Raw genomic sequence first — 16,956 nt, 5'->3', positions numbered from 1 at the left:
AAGGTTGCGGTGACAGAAGCATCGTGTCTTATTCTTGCCTCTTGGGATGATGATTCCTTTGAGGTATGGACGGATGCGAGCAATGTCGCCATAGGCGCTGTGCTCCAGCAGCATGGTCGCCCAATAGCTTTCCTTAGCCGGAAGCTCAATAGTGCGGAAAATAATTATTCAGTGTATGATAAAGAACTTTTGTCTGTTATTCACTCTCTTAAGCATTGGAAGCATTTTTTGTATGGTAGAGAGTTTACAGTGCGCACAGATCATCGAGCCCTCAAGTGGCTCCAGTCTATGCCTAGTGCACATTGGAGTGATCCCCAAGCGCGGTGGTCACAATTTTTTGAGCAATTTGGCGGTTTGATTGAGTATGTGCCTGGAAAAGCTAACCCTATTTGCAGATGCGTTGAGTCGCAAAGGACAGATTTTGGCTCTTGAGTCCATAACCACATTTTCTATACAGGGTGAGTCTTTTGACAGCATGAAGAATCAGTATGCACATTCGGAGTGTAGTAAGTATTAGTTGCAGGCTCTTGCTTCCCAAGGGCCAGCAACTATCTCATTCGTGATGGATTGTTATTTTTTCGTCAACGTCTATGTGTGTTGCCCTCTCTCAGGCCAGCCATATTGCATGATGCACATGACTCTCTCACGGGTGGGCACAGGGGAATGAACACCACATTCGAAAAGATTGAACGATTTTTCTATTGGCCTAAAATGCGAAAAGATGTGTTTAGTTATGTCACACATTGCACTATATGTCAAAAAGTAAAAGCTCCTCGGGGTAAGCAGCAAGGCCTCTTGCTTCCGCTGCCTATTCCCAAGGGACCTTTTCAAGATATCTCTATGGATTTTGTGACTAACTTACCACCAAGTCTGCATTCAAGGAACACTCAATGTTTAAGTATTGTTGATCGTTTGAGCAAATTCTGCATGTTGATTCCTTGTAAGGCCACAGTTACTGCACAAGATGTTGCACCATTGTTCATAAAGCATTGGTACCTCCTCTGTGGTTTGCCAAAGTCCATTATTTTAGATAGGGATGTTAAGTTTACGTCCAACTTTTGGCGTACACTCTTTGCACAAAGTTGAATTTTTCATCCGCTTTTCATCCACAGTCAGATGGTCAAACGGAAATTTATAATCAGTTGGCTTTTGATGTGTTGAAGTCATATGTTCATGATCAGCAGTCTCAATGGGAGCTCTATCTCCCATTGGTTCAGGCTATTCTCAATGATTCCTTCTCTTCTGCTATTGGTCGAACTCCGTATGAGGCAGCTTTTGGCCATCGATTCCAGTCACTATTGACTCGATCGGTCAATCAAATGCCAGATGCCAATGCTGAGAGTCAGTCATTGGATGAGATTTCTGAGAGTGTGAAGCTTCGGCTAAACAAGGCTCAGGAATCTTATTCTCGACAGGCTAACAAGCATCATCAGGAGGTCTCGATCAAGGAAGGAGATTGGGTGTATCTACGAATCATGAAACATCGTCTTAAGCAAGTTGGAAAGAAATGTCCTAAGTTATCTTTTCGTATGTATGGTCCATTTCCAATCATCAAAAAGATTAATGAGGTTTCAATGAAATTGAAGTTGCCTAACTCATGGTCAATGCACAACGTTTTCCATGTTTCTTGGTTGAAAGTGTTTCAGGGAACACCTCCAAAGGACGTTTCGGAAGAACAAGAACCAAAGATCATCGATGAAGCAAAAGTCATGGAGCCGGAGCAAGTTTTGTTGCATCGGTTTCGCCATGGTTCCAAGAAACAAGTACGACATTATTTTTTGAAGTTCAAAGATCGAGGAACCCATGAAGCAGTGTGGGTAGACGAAGAGTTCTTCAAGGATTATCCAGAGTTGTTGGCAGACTACAAGGAAGCCATGCAGCTCGGTACCAGTACCTCACTTTAAAAAGGAGGGGATGTCACGTGACACATCCCAACCCTATGTGTCCGTGGACAAGCTACACCATAGCAAGGTTTCCGTCAAGTCCAGTCAAGTTAGATTAGAAGTGATCGGACACTTTTGTGAGTCTATTCGTAGACCATGCATGCCCAGTCACTCAGTATAGATGCATATCCTCTGGTTGCACATTGCATAAGCATAAGCATTTCCATCAGAGTCAGTTTGGGGATTTTTCAGATGACTTTATCCCATTTTTCCCTATTTTTGACATTTTTCACTTATTTATTAAGTGACTTTTGTTGGGTACTCAGTTGGGCAAATTGGGTAAGTTAATATATAAGCAAACCCAAGTTAGCACAAATTGGCAGATGAGCAAAGGCACAGCAGGCTTCCCGAAGCAACAGGTGTCCCTCCCTCTCTCAGCAAGACCCTCTCCAATCCCTTGGCGAGGCCACTCCTTCTACCAGCGTTTTCAGCCATAGTCATAAGGATCCCTTTCCTTGGCGCTTCTAGAGCCAGCCATCGCCATCCCTCAACCTCTCTTGCCTGGCGTTTTCACTCCCAACTGGCAGCAGCCCCCAAGATCCCACTAACGCTAGCCTTGCATGATGTTCAGCAGCGAATTCAGCCATTAAAAACGCATCATTAGCCTGCAGCCAAACCAGCATTTTTACCATCAGTTCAACCCTAGAAAAACGCAGCAACTCTCAGCGTTTTCAGCAGGGAATAGCCATTCCAAAAACGCAGCTTGAGCCTTGAACCCCTTGAACTCAGCGTTTTATTCAGCCCTAAACCATCAGCAAAAACAGGGAATTTCAGCCACGAGATCAGCCCCCAAGATCACCCGATTCTCAGCCCTTAAGCCCTTGTGGACAGCAGAGACAAGAAGACCCAATCAGCCCTAGAGTCATCCCCGTCGTCGTCATCGGCATAGTCCAAATTGCATCAGTCCATTGCATTCGCATTGTACACCTTTGTGCAATCAAAGTAGACCACTCTCGCCGACGAGAGTGGGGCCTTCGGAGGAGGGTTTTACAACCTCTCGGGTGTCGTATCTCTTCTCTCTCCTCTCAGTCTCATTCACTTGCACGCACAATATCCACTCACTTTGTTCGTGATCATAGCACTCTCCATAAGACGGAAGCTCTCTCTTTCCCTAAGAACTAAAAGGAACCTTGAGCAATAAAGATCACTAATCTTGAGAAAATACAACATTCATTCCATTGCACCTTACAATTGAGGTATTGCATGTGTGTACATTCTGTGTACATTCCATTTACGCGATCAAAAGCAAATACCACATCGACAACAGTGTGGGGGGCCCTTGAGAGGGTTGGTTGGGACCCTACAGGTGTCATTCTCCTCCTCTCTCTCTCTTCCACTCTACACATCTCTACCTCTCTCATTCTCTCTCTACAAGGAAATGTTTCAAAACACTTCCTTCTCCTAGCCGGAAAAGCAATCGTTGAGAACCTCCAAATTGGTAGCGTGTTAAAACGCAGCCGTTCTAGGCAGGAAACATAGGCCAATTCTACTAACATTTTTAAAACGCAACTATAGGGGAGAAGAAAGCGCTGGCTGTTTGAAGTAGCATTTCAAAACGCTCTCTAGAGGCAAAAACCGCAGTTGTTGAGTCAATAGCGTTTCAAAACAGCGAATGCACTCTTTGGAGAGTAGAAAACGCAGCCATTTTGCCAACATTTCAAAACCTTGCATCATCCACTGCGAACCACCAAAAAGGCTTGCCCTTTAACCACTCTTGAAGAAAAAACTTTGTAGGTCGTCCTTCTATTTGTTGTGTGCCTCTCTCCCACGATCAATGAGCGGGAAGCTCTAATACCGTGTCAAAGTTGATAATGCAGAAGCGTCGGGTTAGAGAGAGAAAAAGAGAGATTGCTCAAACCAATCGACTTGGCAATGAATTAGATGATTTTACAATGGGGGCAGAGTGCTCCTTATATACTACCTTGGGGAGCCCCCCCTCCAAACCGACGTGCACCACGTGCCAACTAAAAAGAACAAAACTGGAACAAACTTTAGCACTTCAAACACAATTGAACACACTTACATGCACTATCCTAAATGCCCATATATTTCTCTAGTCAAGCAACCACCTACTAAGAAAGCAAATAACTTAAACCCGACGACTATGGACTCATGACTGCTCCCGATTCCTCCAAAGAGTTATGCAAAGCCCAAGGAAAAAATCAAGGCAACATAGTATTAACTTTCTTTGATCCAAAGGCCTCTATGAACTTATATTTCCTCTAGCATTGTCAAGAGTCTAAGGATTGATTATGATCGAGGGGGAACTCAAATCGAGGCCGAGCGAGCTAGTGTAGACAATAGCAAAGGTATATTGGGGTATAAAGCCCAATGTGGTTGCCCAGGTAAGTGGGCGGGCCGCCAGGTATGTACACATATTCTTTTGTAAAAACCTAATAAGAACTCACTATGCTCTACACATTACAGTAGAGGGAGTTCACCATATCGTCGTGCTCTTCTTCTCGCACTCTCTCTCGCGTCGCACTTCCACTCGTACTCCTTCAACTGGTATCAGAGCTCCGATCGAGGCTCGAGGCAGCATTTGCAGGTAGCCAGAGTCACCTGCTCAGATTGGAGTGAGATTCGACAGGCGAAGACACGGCCCCAATTCCTGTGGGCGAGCCCAAAGGGCTTGGTGTTCTCAGAATTTCATTCTAAGGTCATCTCGGCCACCGTTCGGCTTCGACAAAGATCTGCGCAGGCCATTTTCGACTACGTGGTCTTGGCGGGTGCGGATCCGACTCTGCAAATTTGGGGTTTCGGCCTATGACTGCAAGTGCTAAGGATATCTGCACTTCCAGAGTGCTGATTTGTGGCTATCTACACAACAAAGGACGGCTTACAGTTCTTGGAGGCGTCACATACGACACGGGCGCACCTACACACAGACTGTAGGCGACATCCACCAGTTCATCAGGTAGCTTGTGTTTGTTGCTTGATATTCCAGATTTCATCCTGACATTGCAGGTACTTCCACATGGGATATATTGTCAGAGATGATGTATGTCTATTGAGGGTTTGCTGGCTGTGAGTCACGCAGCAAACAACCGCCGCAGCGGTTACAGCATACAGTGGGAAATTTGAGGATGTATGACTTTGTGGGAAGTCTATGTACTGTCAGATTTACTGTAGCCTTTGTTGAGGGTCGAGTGAGGTTTTATTGAGCTGGGGGATTCTCTAATGTTGAGATCCTTTCTGTGATACAGGTCTTGGAGCGATCCCTCGAGCACCCTTAGATAGGCAGCTAGGATGTATTGACTGTGAGTTAGACAGTTGGGATTGCATCTTTGCTTTACTGCCGTCGAGGCATTGTCGCAGTCTATGCTTACAGGACAGTGACAGGACAGTGAGAGACAGTACAGGTGCAGGACAGGTTTACCCACAGCTTACAGTGTTAGAGAGACAGTGGTTTTTTGAGCTGTTTTTGGTCTGTTTTTTTGGTACACCAGAGCCATTTTACAAAGGAGACTGCCGAAATTTCTGCAGAATCTAAAGATTTAATGGTTCATTTGACAGGTTGATATTGATTTAGAGGACAGTTTACAGGGGAAACTCTGCCGAATTTTTCCCAGGAAAGTAAACTACTATGAAGCGTAGTTATTGCTAGATCACAGGACACTGCTCTTTACAATATCAAAAAGCTGGATGGAACTAATTTCCCATTGTGGAAGAAGCAGATTTGGCACGTGTTGGTACAAAAGAAGCAGATAAAACCTATAAAGCTCAAGGGGATAAAACCAGAAGATATGGACGAAGATGAATGGAGCGAAATGGATGAATTGGCACTTTCTACCATTATGCTGACTTTGGCAGAAAGCGTTTACTTCAATGTAGCAAACGAGATGTCGGCTTATCAAGCATGGACAAAGCTGAGTGATCTTTATGAGAAGCAGAGTGCAGCTTCACAGGTATACTGGCTTAAGAAGCTTGTTGACTTGAAGATGAAAGAAGGGACCCCTATGTCCAATCATCTGAATGAATTCAACACCATCTACAATCAGTTGTCAGCTCAAGGTGTCAAGTTTGATGATTACATTGCCGGAAAGTTGGGACACTTTTCGCACAGCTTTGAGTACTTCTGCACCTCCAAATGGTTTGACCATAGCAGGTGTAGAAGGCAGTCTGCTTACTGAAGAAACCAACAGAAAGACAATGGACGAAGGCAAAGGAACAGCCTTAGTTGTCAGGGGAAGGACCAAAGAAAAGTACAAAGGTGGAAAGAGGGATCAGTCTCGTAGCAAGTCCCGCAATGCTAAAGGCAAGAGTGACATAGAATGCTACCATTGTGGCAAGAAGGGTCACATGAAAAGAGACTGCAGAGAATGGAAAGCAGAAAAAGGCAAAGAGAAAGCAGAAGACCATGGTGAGAAGAACAAGTCCTCAGTGAAGATTCAAGAAATAAATGTGACAAACACTGTTGCAGAGGATGACAGTTTAGTGTCAAGAGATATCTACTTCTTGAAAAATACAATGGACTCAACTCTTCTTACAGCATCTGATGGAAATGCACTGAGTGACTGGATTATAGACTCAGGGGCATCACTTCATGTGTCTCCAAACAAGGAGTGGTTTACCTCTTATGTGACCACTAAAGATCATGTTCGGCTAGGCAATGGGCAGACATGTGAGATCTTAGGTGTAGGAGATGTTCAATTGAAGTTTCAGAATGGCTCTTCTTTCACGCTGAAGAATGTGAGACATGTTCCCGCAATTAAAAAGAGCTTGATCAGCACAGGTTTACTTGATGATGCTGGCTACGTCACCACTTTTGGACAGAACATGAGGGAGATATCCAAGGGTTCTATAACAGTAGCACATGGAGTAAAGTCTGGAGGACTTTACATGATTTATATATCAAATGTCTCTAAAAATGTAATCAATGTAACCGAGCAGCCGAACGTTTCTTTGTGGCATAGCCAGTTAGGACATATGTCCAAGAAGGGAATGGAAATCTTGTCTCGTTCTGGTTATTTGCCTAGCTTGTCATTTAATGATTTTGAATTCTGTGAACATTGTCTGTATGGTAAGCAAACACAGCAGCCACATAAGCATAGAAGCAGTAGAAGAGATACACAGTTGGCACTTGTTCATAGTGATTTGTGTGGACCTATGCCTAACCTATCTCTAGGGGGAGCTTCTTACTTTATGACATTTATAGATGATTACTCGAGAAAAGTATGGGTTTACTTTCTCAAGCACAAGGATGAAGCGTTTAGTGTTTTCAAAACGTTTGTGACACTTGTGGAGAATCAGAGTGGCAAGAAGCTTAAATGCTTACGCACTGACAATGGTGGAGAGTATGTTTCAAAGGCCTTTCAGGACTTTTGTGAGTCAAAAGGTATAAAACGTGAACTTACTGCTCCTTACAATCCTCCTCAAAATGGTGTTGCTGAGAGGATGAATAGGACCATACAAGAGAAGGTCAGAAGTATGTTGTCTAATGCACAACTGCCAAATGGGTTTTGGGCTGAAGCTGTATCAACAGCTGTTCATCTTATAAATAGATCTCCTAGCAAGGTTTTGCAGAAGGATTCAGTGACAGAGATGGTATGTTCAGGTAAAATGCCCTCATACAAGCATCTCAGAGTCTTTGGCTGTGAGGCATATACTCATGTTCCAAAGGAATTTAGGAACAAACTTGAGCCAAAGAGTAGAAAGTGCATCTTTCTAAGCTATGGTAATTCTGGTGAGATGGGGTACAGACTTTGGGATCCCGAATCCAGAAAGGTTATCCGCAGCAATGATGTTCACTTTAATGAAGCCAAATATCATTCTAAACCAGAGAGGGTTGAGGAGTTGTCTTCCAAGAAGATGGACGTGCACGTGCAAGACAAAATGTCAGGGCTCAAGAGGAGCAAGGACAGGATAGAGTGGAACCATAGGTTGTGGTTGAGCCTGAGCCACCTATTGTGCGTAGATATGGACGTATCACGCGACCTCCTGATAGGTTTGTTCCATCTATGAACTATGTCATGTTGATTGATTGCAATGAGCCTTCATGTTACAAGGAAGCAGTGCAAATGAAGGACTCCGGGAATTGGCAATTGGCCATGCAGTCAGAGATAACAACTCTGCATAAAAACCAGACATGGAAGCTAGTTAAATTACCACAGGGCAAAAAGGCTCTACCTTGTAAATGGGTTTACAAGTATAAGATCACCGCTCATGATAGTCAGCCAAAGTACAAAGCAAGGCTTGTTGCCAAGGGCTTTAAGCAAGAACAAGGCATTGACTTTGATGAAATCTTCTCTCCGGTGGTCAAGATGACTACATTGAGATGCTTTCTTACATTGGTTGCCATATTAGATTTGGTGTTGCACCAAATGGATGTCAAGACAGCGTTCTTGCATGGTGATTTAGATGTGGAAATTTACATGCAGCAGCCAAAAGGGTTTGTTGAGAAAGGCAAGGAAGATTTGGTATGCCAGTTGTTAAAGAGTCTTTATGGCTTAAAACAATCACCGAGGGCATGGTACCATAAATTCCACAAGTTTATGCTTTCTCAAGGCTACAAACGTAGTGAGTTCAATCACTGTCTATATACAAAGAAGGCTAAGGATGGCAGTTGGCTGATCCTTATTTTGTATGTGGATGACATGTTGATTGCTGGCAAGCACTTGGAAGAAATTTCAGCTTTAAAGTCAAAGATGGCAAAATCGTTTGACATGAAAGACATGGGTGAGGCAAGTTATATACTTGGTATGCGCATTGAGAGAGACAGATCAAAGAAGTTGATTTGGTTATCTCAAACAGAGTATATTGACAAGGTTTTGAAACGTTTCAATATGGAGAAGGGAAAGGCATTGAGTGTTCCATTGCCACCATATGTGAAACTTAGCAAACAAGATTGTCCTGTGTCTGAGGAAGAACAGGCTGAAATGGATAAGATTCCATATGCGTCTACAGTGGGTAGTTTGATGTATGCAATGATTGCTACTCGCCCAGACATTGCATTTGCAGTAGGAGTAGTAAGTCGATACATGTCAAACCCAGGCAAGAAACATTGGGAGGCATTGAAAGGAATATTGAGATACCTGAAAGCTACAAAGAGTATACATATATGCTACGGGAGTCAGGAGCTAAGTGTAAAGGGTTTTACAGACTCAGATTATGCAGGTGACTTAGACAACAGAAGGTCTACGTCAGGGTATGTCTTTACATTGGCTGGTGGAGCAGTATCATGGCGTTCTAGATTACAAGATTGTGTTACTCAGTCTACTACAGAGGCTGAATATGTTGCAACATCAGAGGCATGCAAAGAATCAATTTGGCTTAATCGACTAGTAACAGATTTGGGAATCAAAGAAGAGATGCCTGTGTTATATTGTGATAGTCAAAGTGCTATACAATTGGCTCGCAATCCAGTTTATCACTCAAAGACAAAGCATGTGGATGTGAAGTATCATTTCATCAGGGAAATGCTCGAGGATAAGCAACTTCAGCTTGTCAAAGTTCACACCACAAAAAATCCTGCTGATCTACTTACAAAAGGACTTCCCTCAGAGAGCTTTGCGCATTTTCGCAAGCAGTTAGGTGTAGGGTAGTACATCACTTCTCTACATCTCTTGTATATTAGCTTGTATAGTAGCTTCTCTCACACTTAAAGTACCACATTGGACTTTAAGTGGGAGGTTGTTGGGGTATAAAGCCCAATGTGGTCGCCCAGGTAAGTGGACGGGCCGCCAGGTATGTACACATATTTTTTTGTAAAAACCTAATAAGAACTCACTATGCTCTACACATTACAATAGAGGGAGTTCACCATATCGTCGTGCTCTTCATCTCGTACTCTCTCTCGCGTCGCACTTCCGCTCGTACTCCTTCAAGTTACCCCCACTCATTAGTACTCTTTCCGTTTCCATCCAAAGATACCATGGTCAAGACGATTTTCCCGTCACGAAGCTTGGAAATTGTGACGCCTTATAAATTTACCTAGATGAATCCAAGATAAGCCCAGATTCAACCTTGAAGGAAAGTGCAAGGTATAGACCCATGGTAGTAACCCACAAGACAATATAACCATCAAATCCATCATGCATAGTATTGACTAAATACCACGACATCCCCATTAACGTCGTCAGTGCTCAATAGTGGGTGTAGAACTAGGTCCTAACATATGCTCCCCAACACAACGCGCACACACATGAGCATACATCAATACAAAGTTCAGCATACCGAGTCTCTGTCTTGACTCCGGAGATCAAGGGCAGACTCGGCCATAATGAAGCCTAGCACTAAAAGAAGCATTGGCACAACCAAAATGACACCAACAGTGCACTACGACAAAGGCAGACTCGGCCATAATGAAGCCTAGCACTAAGAGAAGCATTAACTCGGAAAAATTAGCACAAAAATGAGGTAGTTGATAGGGCATACGCACCACAAAAGATAGAAAGAATTAGCACAATATAAACTGGTTGTAACTCACACGAAAACTTCACAATGTGAAGTCTGCATGTCCGTTATACGACTAAAAAATATACCTAGATGAATCCAAGATAAGCCCAGATTCACCCTAAAAGGAAAGTGCAAGGTATAGACGCATGGCAGTCACCCAAAACACAATATAACCATCAGCTCCAATATGCATAGTATTGACTAAATACCACGACATCGCCACTAACGTCGTCAGTGCCCACTAGTGGGTGTAGAACTAGGTCCTAACATATGCTCCCCAACACGACGCACACACACATAAGCATACATCAACACAAAGTTCAGCATACCGAGTCTCTGTCTTGACTCCGGAGATCAAGGGCAGACTCGGCCATAATGAAGCCTAGCACTAAAAGAAGCATTGGCACAACCAAAATGACACCAACAGTGCACTACGACAAAGGCACATTACATACAACACTTTGGCAAATCCATCACTCCAGCTACCATGAACACCCAGCAACAACTCCTTGCTCTATACACCTCAGATTTGCTACCCTCAACTTTGTACCTTAGAAAAATGCCATCTTGAGCATCGGTTGCCTTTTAGGAAATTGAACTGTAGACCACACTACGTCCAAGAATCCCCATTCATGAACTGTGAACACATCACGTCCGAAAATACTTTCTAGATAATGAGCTTTGAAACACATTCCTGTCCATAATCCAACCAACAACAATGGATTGGTGCACTCATCCATAGTGTTTTAGATACATCTCATTGGTTTCATACCGGATGCATGTGTCTTGAACTCCGACCTACAGATCCAAACGTCGATAACTTGAACTCCAACACAAGGGTCCAAATTAATTATACAAAGCACTTCTTGCCCTCTCTGCGACTCACGAGCCTCTCTCTGGCTGAAGCTAGTGGCGACAACTACCATTTGACTAGCAATCTGACGTCAAGGCCACTGTGGCCGCCGCAACGTGCGCCATGCCGATCTTGTCTGTCAAATCTTTACTACCGTAATCTCTGTCCAGCTTGCCTTTGTCTTTGTCTATCTGTGAGTTCCTGCTTTTGCCTTTGGCTTCAAACTCTCGAGCCAAACAAAGCGTCGTGTCACATTTATAACAATGGTTGCTGGACCTCGTGGATACCGAGACAGCTAACTGAGTATTGGTACTGTCATCCTTGTCAAGCTTGCCTTTGCCTCTGTCCTCTAGCGAACTCGTCCATTTGCTTTTGGCTTCACAATCTTGAGCCAAACAATTTGCCGGTTTCCTTGAGAACTGTGTCGATGCATAGGCCGCTAATTGGATGGTTGATGATCTACTAACCATAGCCAATAGTTGGTTTTGGTTGTGGTTGCGGGTGCTAAGCAAGGGGAGGCCATGTTATAGTTACAAGATCTAGACACTGGTGCTCCTTCTTGCACTCTAAGAGCCGTACAATTCCTCCAGGCCACACAAAATCTCCAAGAAATTCCACTCCCAAGCCGCACCACACCCTCTCTTGACTCCTATTCCAAAGCCCAAACTCTAACACCCTCTCTTCCCAGAGCCAATCACAAGAATCTGCAATTCTCCCAAAAAATTGGTCTCCAAAGGCCGCTTGATTTGTGCCAAGATCCTCCTTTCCCAAGCCGGACATTGAAGCACCTTCAAGGCCTTTGCAAGGGGTCTTCCCAAGGCAGATCCTCGAATTTACACTCCATAAGATTCCAAGATAGTCGACTTAGGGCCTCTAACGCCCAGGGGGGACTAAAAGCCAGTGAGGGTGAGCATTTCTTCTCTCCTCACGATGAAACTCCTCTCTGGGCCGCCTTGCTCCACCAAGGCTCTGATACCATGTCAAAGTCGACGATGCAGAAGCGTATTGGCCAAGGGGAGAAAGGACGAGAGAGAGAGAGAGAGAGAGAGAGAGAGAGAGAGAGAGAGAGAGAGAGAGAGAGAGAGAGAGAGAGAACCAACCAACCAACCTTGGCCAAGGGGAGAAAGGACGAGAGAGAGAGAGAGAGAGAGAGAGAGAGAGAGAGAGAGAGAGAGAGAGAGAGAGAACCAACCAACCTTGGCAATGAACTTATAATAATACAATGGGGACTAAGGGTTGCTTACATAGCAACCTCAGTGAATTGCCCTACCCAGACTTTGACAAATAAGTAAAATAAATACCTAAAAGCCAAACTAAATAATGCGATCACATTGGGCAGTTCACTTGAGATGCCAAAACTCCAACACAGCTAAAGATATCATATATTTGATGATTTCCATGCTTTTAAACATGTGACCGGCTACAAAGTGCCCCCTTCTCCCTCATATAGGATGCAACCTAGCTGTGTGACTCCTATATAGTACCCAATTCCCACAAAAATGGGGATATGAAAAGTCACAGGCCTAAAATGAGTAGCTTCTACAAGTGGCATATAAATGGCCATGCGAACAAAAAATGAGCAATTCTCAAGACCTCTACACAAAAGATAGGCTCACAAGGTCCATCGTAGCCCTCTCTCCCTAGATTAGACCTAGGCGAGAAACCCAAACGATGACCCTGAAAACTCTACCCCCTCTAGGATCCTAAGTACACAAGTCCAAGGATCTGGGGATGACAAAGCGTCCTGAAGGAATTTCAAAAGTCTAGTCGCTAGCTTTCTTGACGAGAAAAGTTCCCAATGCTATTGTGTCAACCAAGTAGTACAAGAAGATCGGATTCACACCACCTTCTCCTTGTGCGACATATACACATTCTAAGAGTCATTACATTGCAAGAAGTCACTCTAATAAAGTAAGCCAACAAAGTCTGCCTCCAACATGACCTTGAAGCTGTTTGTCTGATAGAGAAATTCCAAATATAAAAATTCAACAAAGAACACTGCCATATATGTAAAATGTCACACCTGGGAGGGCGAATGACAAAGTTGACTAGTTGCTCCATGAGAAAATTTCTTCGCCTGGAAACAGCCCTCACTTGGTTTGAAAATTTTGACGTTTCAAGTTTGCAACACCAAAGAAAGAAAGGCACCCATGATCCTCAATAATAGCTTAGCTTCATCTCTTTGGCTCTCCGTCTTCCTCTGTGCCCTTGTATGGGACGAATAAGCATTTCATTCCAGTATCTGACTCTGGAAATCTCAAGTTCACAACCAGCTTCTCACCAGCCTCTTCTCAAACTTTGAGCAGAAGTAACGTCTCATTCTCTACTCGACCGTTGACTGAGGCTTTTCCTGTGCCGTTCAAGCCCGTCATTGTTCATGTTTTGAGTGAAGAACGGGCAAAAAGGGCGCTGAGAGAGCAGATCTGGGCATACCTGTGGAAATAAATGTGGGAATGTGAGAGCCTGGCTATGGTGACGGCTTGCTTTCCGCGCAACAACGTGAACATAACCCTAGCGCAGCTACGCAGAGACGAACGGGAAGCAGGAAGGCCAGCGGGGAGAGCGACTTATCGTTGGTCTCCACAATGCTGGCGCCTCCTCACAATGATCCATCGCAGCATTTTCGCGCGTTGTCGCTTACTACCTTGCACTGTAGCTGTGATTGCAAGTTCAAATGCAAAAAATAAAACATTATTATTTATGCTCACATGTATGGGTCAACGGCTCAAAAAGTTTATTTTTGGGTGGCTAAGAGCAGGCTCCCATAGACGCCATAAAAGCGAATTTTCTTTGCGTGTCATTTAGAGATGCTTGTTAATTGCCACCGCAATAACCAGTTGAGAGGTGGTGCTTGATTCTAGAGGGTGCTTCAAGAAGTGGACATGGATCTAGACTGCAACAAAGGTGATTGAAGATGCAAGTGTGCTACGGGCTTATGTCTCTAGGTTAGATGGTCCTTGATAGACACCCCCTATCAGGTTTCCAGGAGCTATCTTTAAAGGTCACAATATGATAGGCAATTTTTGCAAATCTCACCCCCAAGGTTGAGTTTTTTAAGAAGGCCTTTGTAACCTACATGAAAGTGGGTAGAGTTTCAATCGATCAAGCAAATGGGTGACACAAAATCGGCGATAACAAATAAACTTTACGGCACTTGAACTCCCTCTCAGCACATTACAACAAGGATAGTAGAGGCAAGTTGTGCACATCTTCCAAAAAGTAGATATTTTCATAAGAAGGTTTATCTCCACCCAGTCGGCATATTTATAGGCCCTTGCTTATGGATATCCCCTGAATTGCCAACTTCGTAAGGGCTACCTCCTACAGGACTTTTATCCTATAGCTCCCTCCTTATGGAAGAGTTTTCAACCTCAAAAGCAAAAGTGGGAAAAAAATTTCTTCAGAACACTCTTATTTGTCTAGTGGAACCTTCTTCGCATCTGTCCTTCCAATGGACAAGTACTTGTTTGCAACATGTTGTCAAATACTTTGCTCATGATAATTTAGAGGCTCAATAAGTTCTTGAAATGTAAGGCGAAATCCTAGGCCTTTAAAGCCTCTCGTGGAGAGCCCTTCTTGAGAGTGCAAACGTGGGAGCACTGCAATAGTATGACCACCCAACCATAGGAGTCCATCTTATAAAGACTTTGACCTTGTCGTTCACGCTTGGCCGGACAAGACTCAAGGCTTTGATGTACAGAGCTACACTCCATATGGCCGTATAGGCCTCCTCAACCCCGTGTAGACTCTATCCCAACCTATGCAAAAGCAGTGTGCACTAGGCACCCTACCTACACCTGCCACCTATGCTCTGTGGCCCTGATGCTATAAATGATCTGACAATCCTACTAAGACAATTGTGTCAACCACAACACATTCTCTGCCACATGGAACACCAAATAGACACGCAAATTACCAAGAAAGTGTAACTTGTGGGCAACTTCAATTATGTTTTAGTATATTGTGAAAGGTCAACAATACTTGGGAGAAAACTTGTAGGCAACTAGCAAGTCATTGTAGCTTGTAAGCAACTTCAACTACCTTTTAAAGTATTGTGAAAGGTCCACAATACCTAGGAAACAACTTGGGTACTTCTCTAGTCATAACTATGCAAATTGGGTGCATGGGCTAAGCCTTCTCTCTTCACTAACTCATGATTCAGAAAACCCTACAAGGCTTCTCTCCTTTGGTTTTTTTTTTTTGGGGGGGGGGGGGGGGGGGGGGGGGGGGAGAGAGAGAGAGAGAGAGTATGGCTCTAAGCTCCTTCTGTTTGGCTCCTCCTCCTCTCACGACACCTCCCCTATCCACATTGACTTAACCTCCTTTGTCTCTTCTATAGTAGTCAACGAAATAGAGAGAGAAAGCTTTGTTGTAGCTTGTTCGATTACTTCAAAGTGTTCCTCCTATTTTTACGTGTTAACTTACTTTTTTGATAATAAATAATTATTGGCCTTACCTTTAATGCCCACTTTTTGTGTAATGGAATTTGCCTATTCAATTTGAGAATAGCGGAATTTAATGAGAGTACTTTCAAGAAATGATTTTGTGAGCATAGCGGGTAGACATAATTGAAGATAGCAACATAATCATAGCAATTAGTTAACTTGGCATAGACAATACTTTTGCAAGAGAGAGAGTTTAGAGAACATGACAACAATTGAGGACCGGATTTATGTGGAGCCGGTCCCCCCTCCAATAGGCATTTGTATTATGATTTCTCCCATAAAGAGAGACTTGTTACAATACAGTCTTTGTGTTCCTTGTGACCTAGGTGATGCCATGAAGATGGAAGGCTTCATGCACCACAAACATAACATAAACTTGAAGAAAGCTTTAACTATCCCAAGCCTCAGTCCCAAGACCTCAAACACCTTCCAAGGTGGAGAGAGCTAGCAGGGAATGAGGGTAGGGAAGAGGAAGAAGAAACATTTCGTAGGAGAAAGAATTAGTTCCTCACTTATCATACTCTTGTTGCTAGCATACATAATAGCATAGTAATGAAGAAGAAGGAGATGGCAAGCTTAAGCATTGAAGCATGGCTCTTGGTTGGATTTGCACTCCATAGCCAAGAGTGTTGGTGTAGGCTCTCAACCTCTACTTGCTTGGAGAGGGAGCTCTTGCACTTTGCATAGCACACAATGAGAGTGATTGTGAGTGTGTGTGGGTGAGTATACCCCCTAGGCACCCCCCTAGCTTGCTTGGGTCGACCCCCCCTTGTAGCTCATGCCTGAAGCTCATTGGACCCCTCCAGGCCTAGCCAATCACAAGCAGGAGCCATTACAAGCAACATGGGTAGCCTTGGGACAAGTGTCCCCCTTTCCCCTTTGAGAGAGAGGACTTGATAAATGCTAAAACAATTAGATAATTCATGTAATTTATCATTGGACCCCTTTGAAGCTTAGCCAATAGGCTTCAAGCAACACATGAAGGTAACATGGGTAGGGGCCTGACATGTGTCCTTGCTGCCTCTTCAAGTTGGGGCTTCCCTTGTGTGTGTGAGTGGGTGTTCTCTCTCTAGCTCCTAGGAAAAGGGCTCGCCCCCCCTCTTGTAGGAATGATTTTGACTTTAGGTGATCAAGCACCTTACTCATCAAGCATGACAAAGCACTTGAACTAGGGGGTGTTCCCACAAGCATCTCAGGCAAGCTTCTCAAGGCACCTCAAGTACCTTAATCATGCAGCAAGTCAAGCACCTCAAGCATGGAGCCAGTCAAGCACCTCAAGCATCTTAATCAAGCACCTCAAGCATGAAAAACACCTCAA

The 16,956-nt window shown here is 43.9% G+C and overlaps 1 protein-coding gene across 1 annotated transcript in view; it reads right to left on the bottom strand.

The window, feature by feature from the left end:
* Positions 1–13,848, bottom strand: part of LOC147445845 (uncharacterized) — an 81,982-nt gene extending 68,134 nt beyond the window's left edge. The window contains exons 1-2 of the mRNA XM_086525219.1: positions 13,627–13,848; positions 13,217–13,543 (exon numbers count right to left, since the gene is read on the bottom strand). Coding sequence (XP_086381345.1) covers positions 13,217–13,254 — 38 coding nt within the window. The 5' untranslated portion in view covers positions 13,255–13,543; positions 13,627–13,848. The remainder of the gene's footprint in view (positions 1–13,216; positions 13,544–13,626) is intronic.
* Between the last annotated feature and the right edge of the window lie 3,108 nt (positions 13,849–16,956).

Source organism: Adiantum capillus-veneris, chromosome 12 (assembly GCF_014529385.1).
Source record: "Adiantum capillus-veneris isolate H3 chromosome 12, ASM1452938v2, whole genome shotgun sequence".
NCBI lineage: Eukaryota > Viridiplantae > Streptophyta > Polypodiopsida > Polypodiales > Pteridaceae > Adiantum > Adiantum capillus-veneris.
The sequence above is the reverse complement of the archived record's forward strand: the minus strand, read 5'-3'. Positions and strand labels throughout refer to the sequence as shown.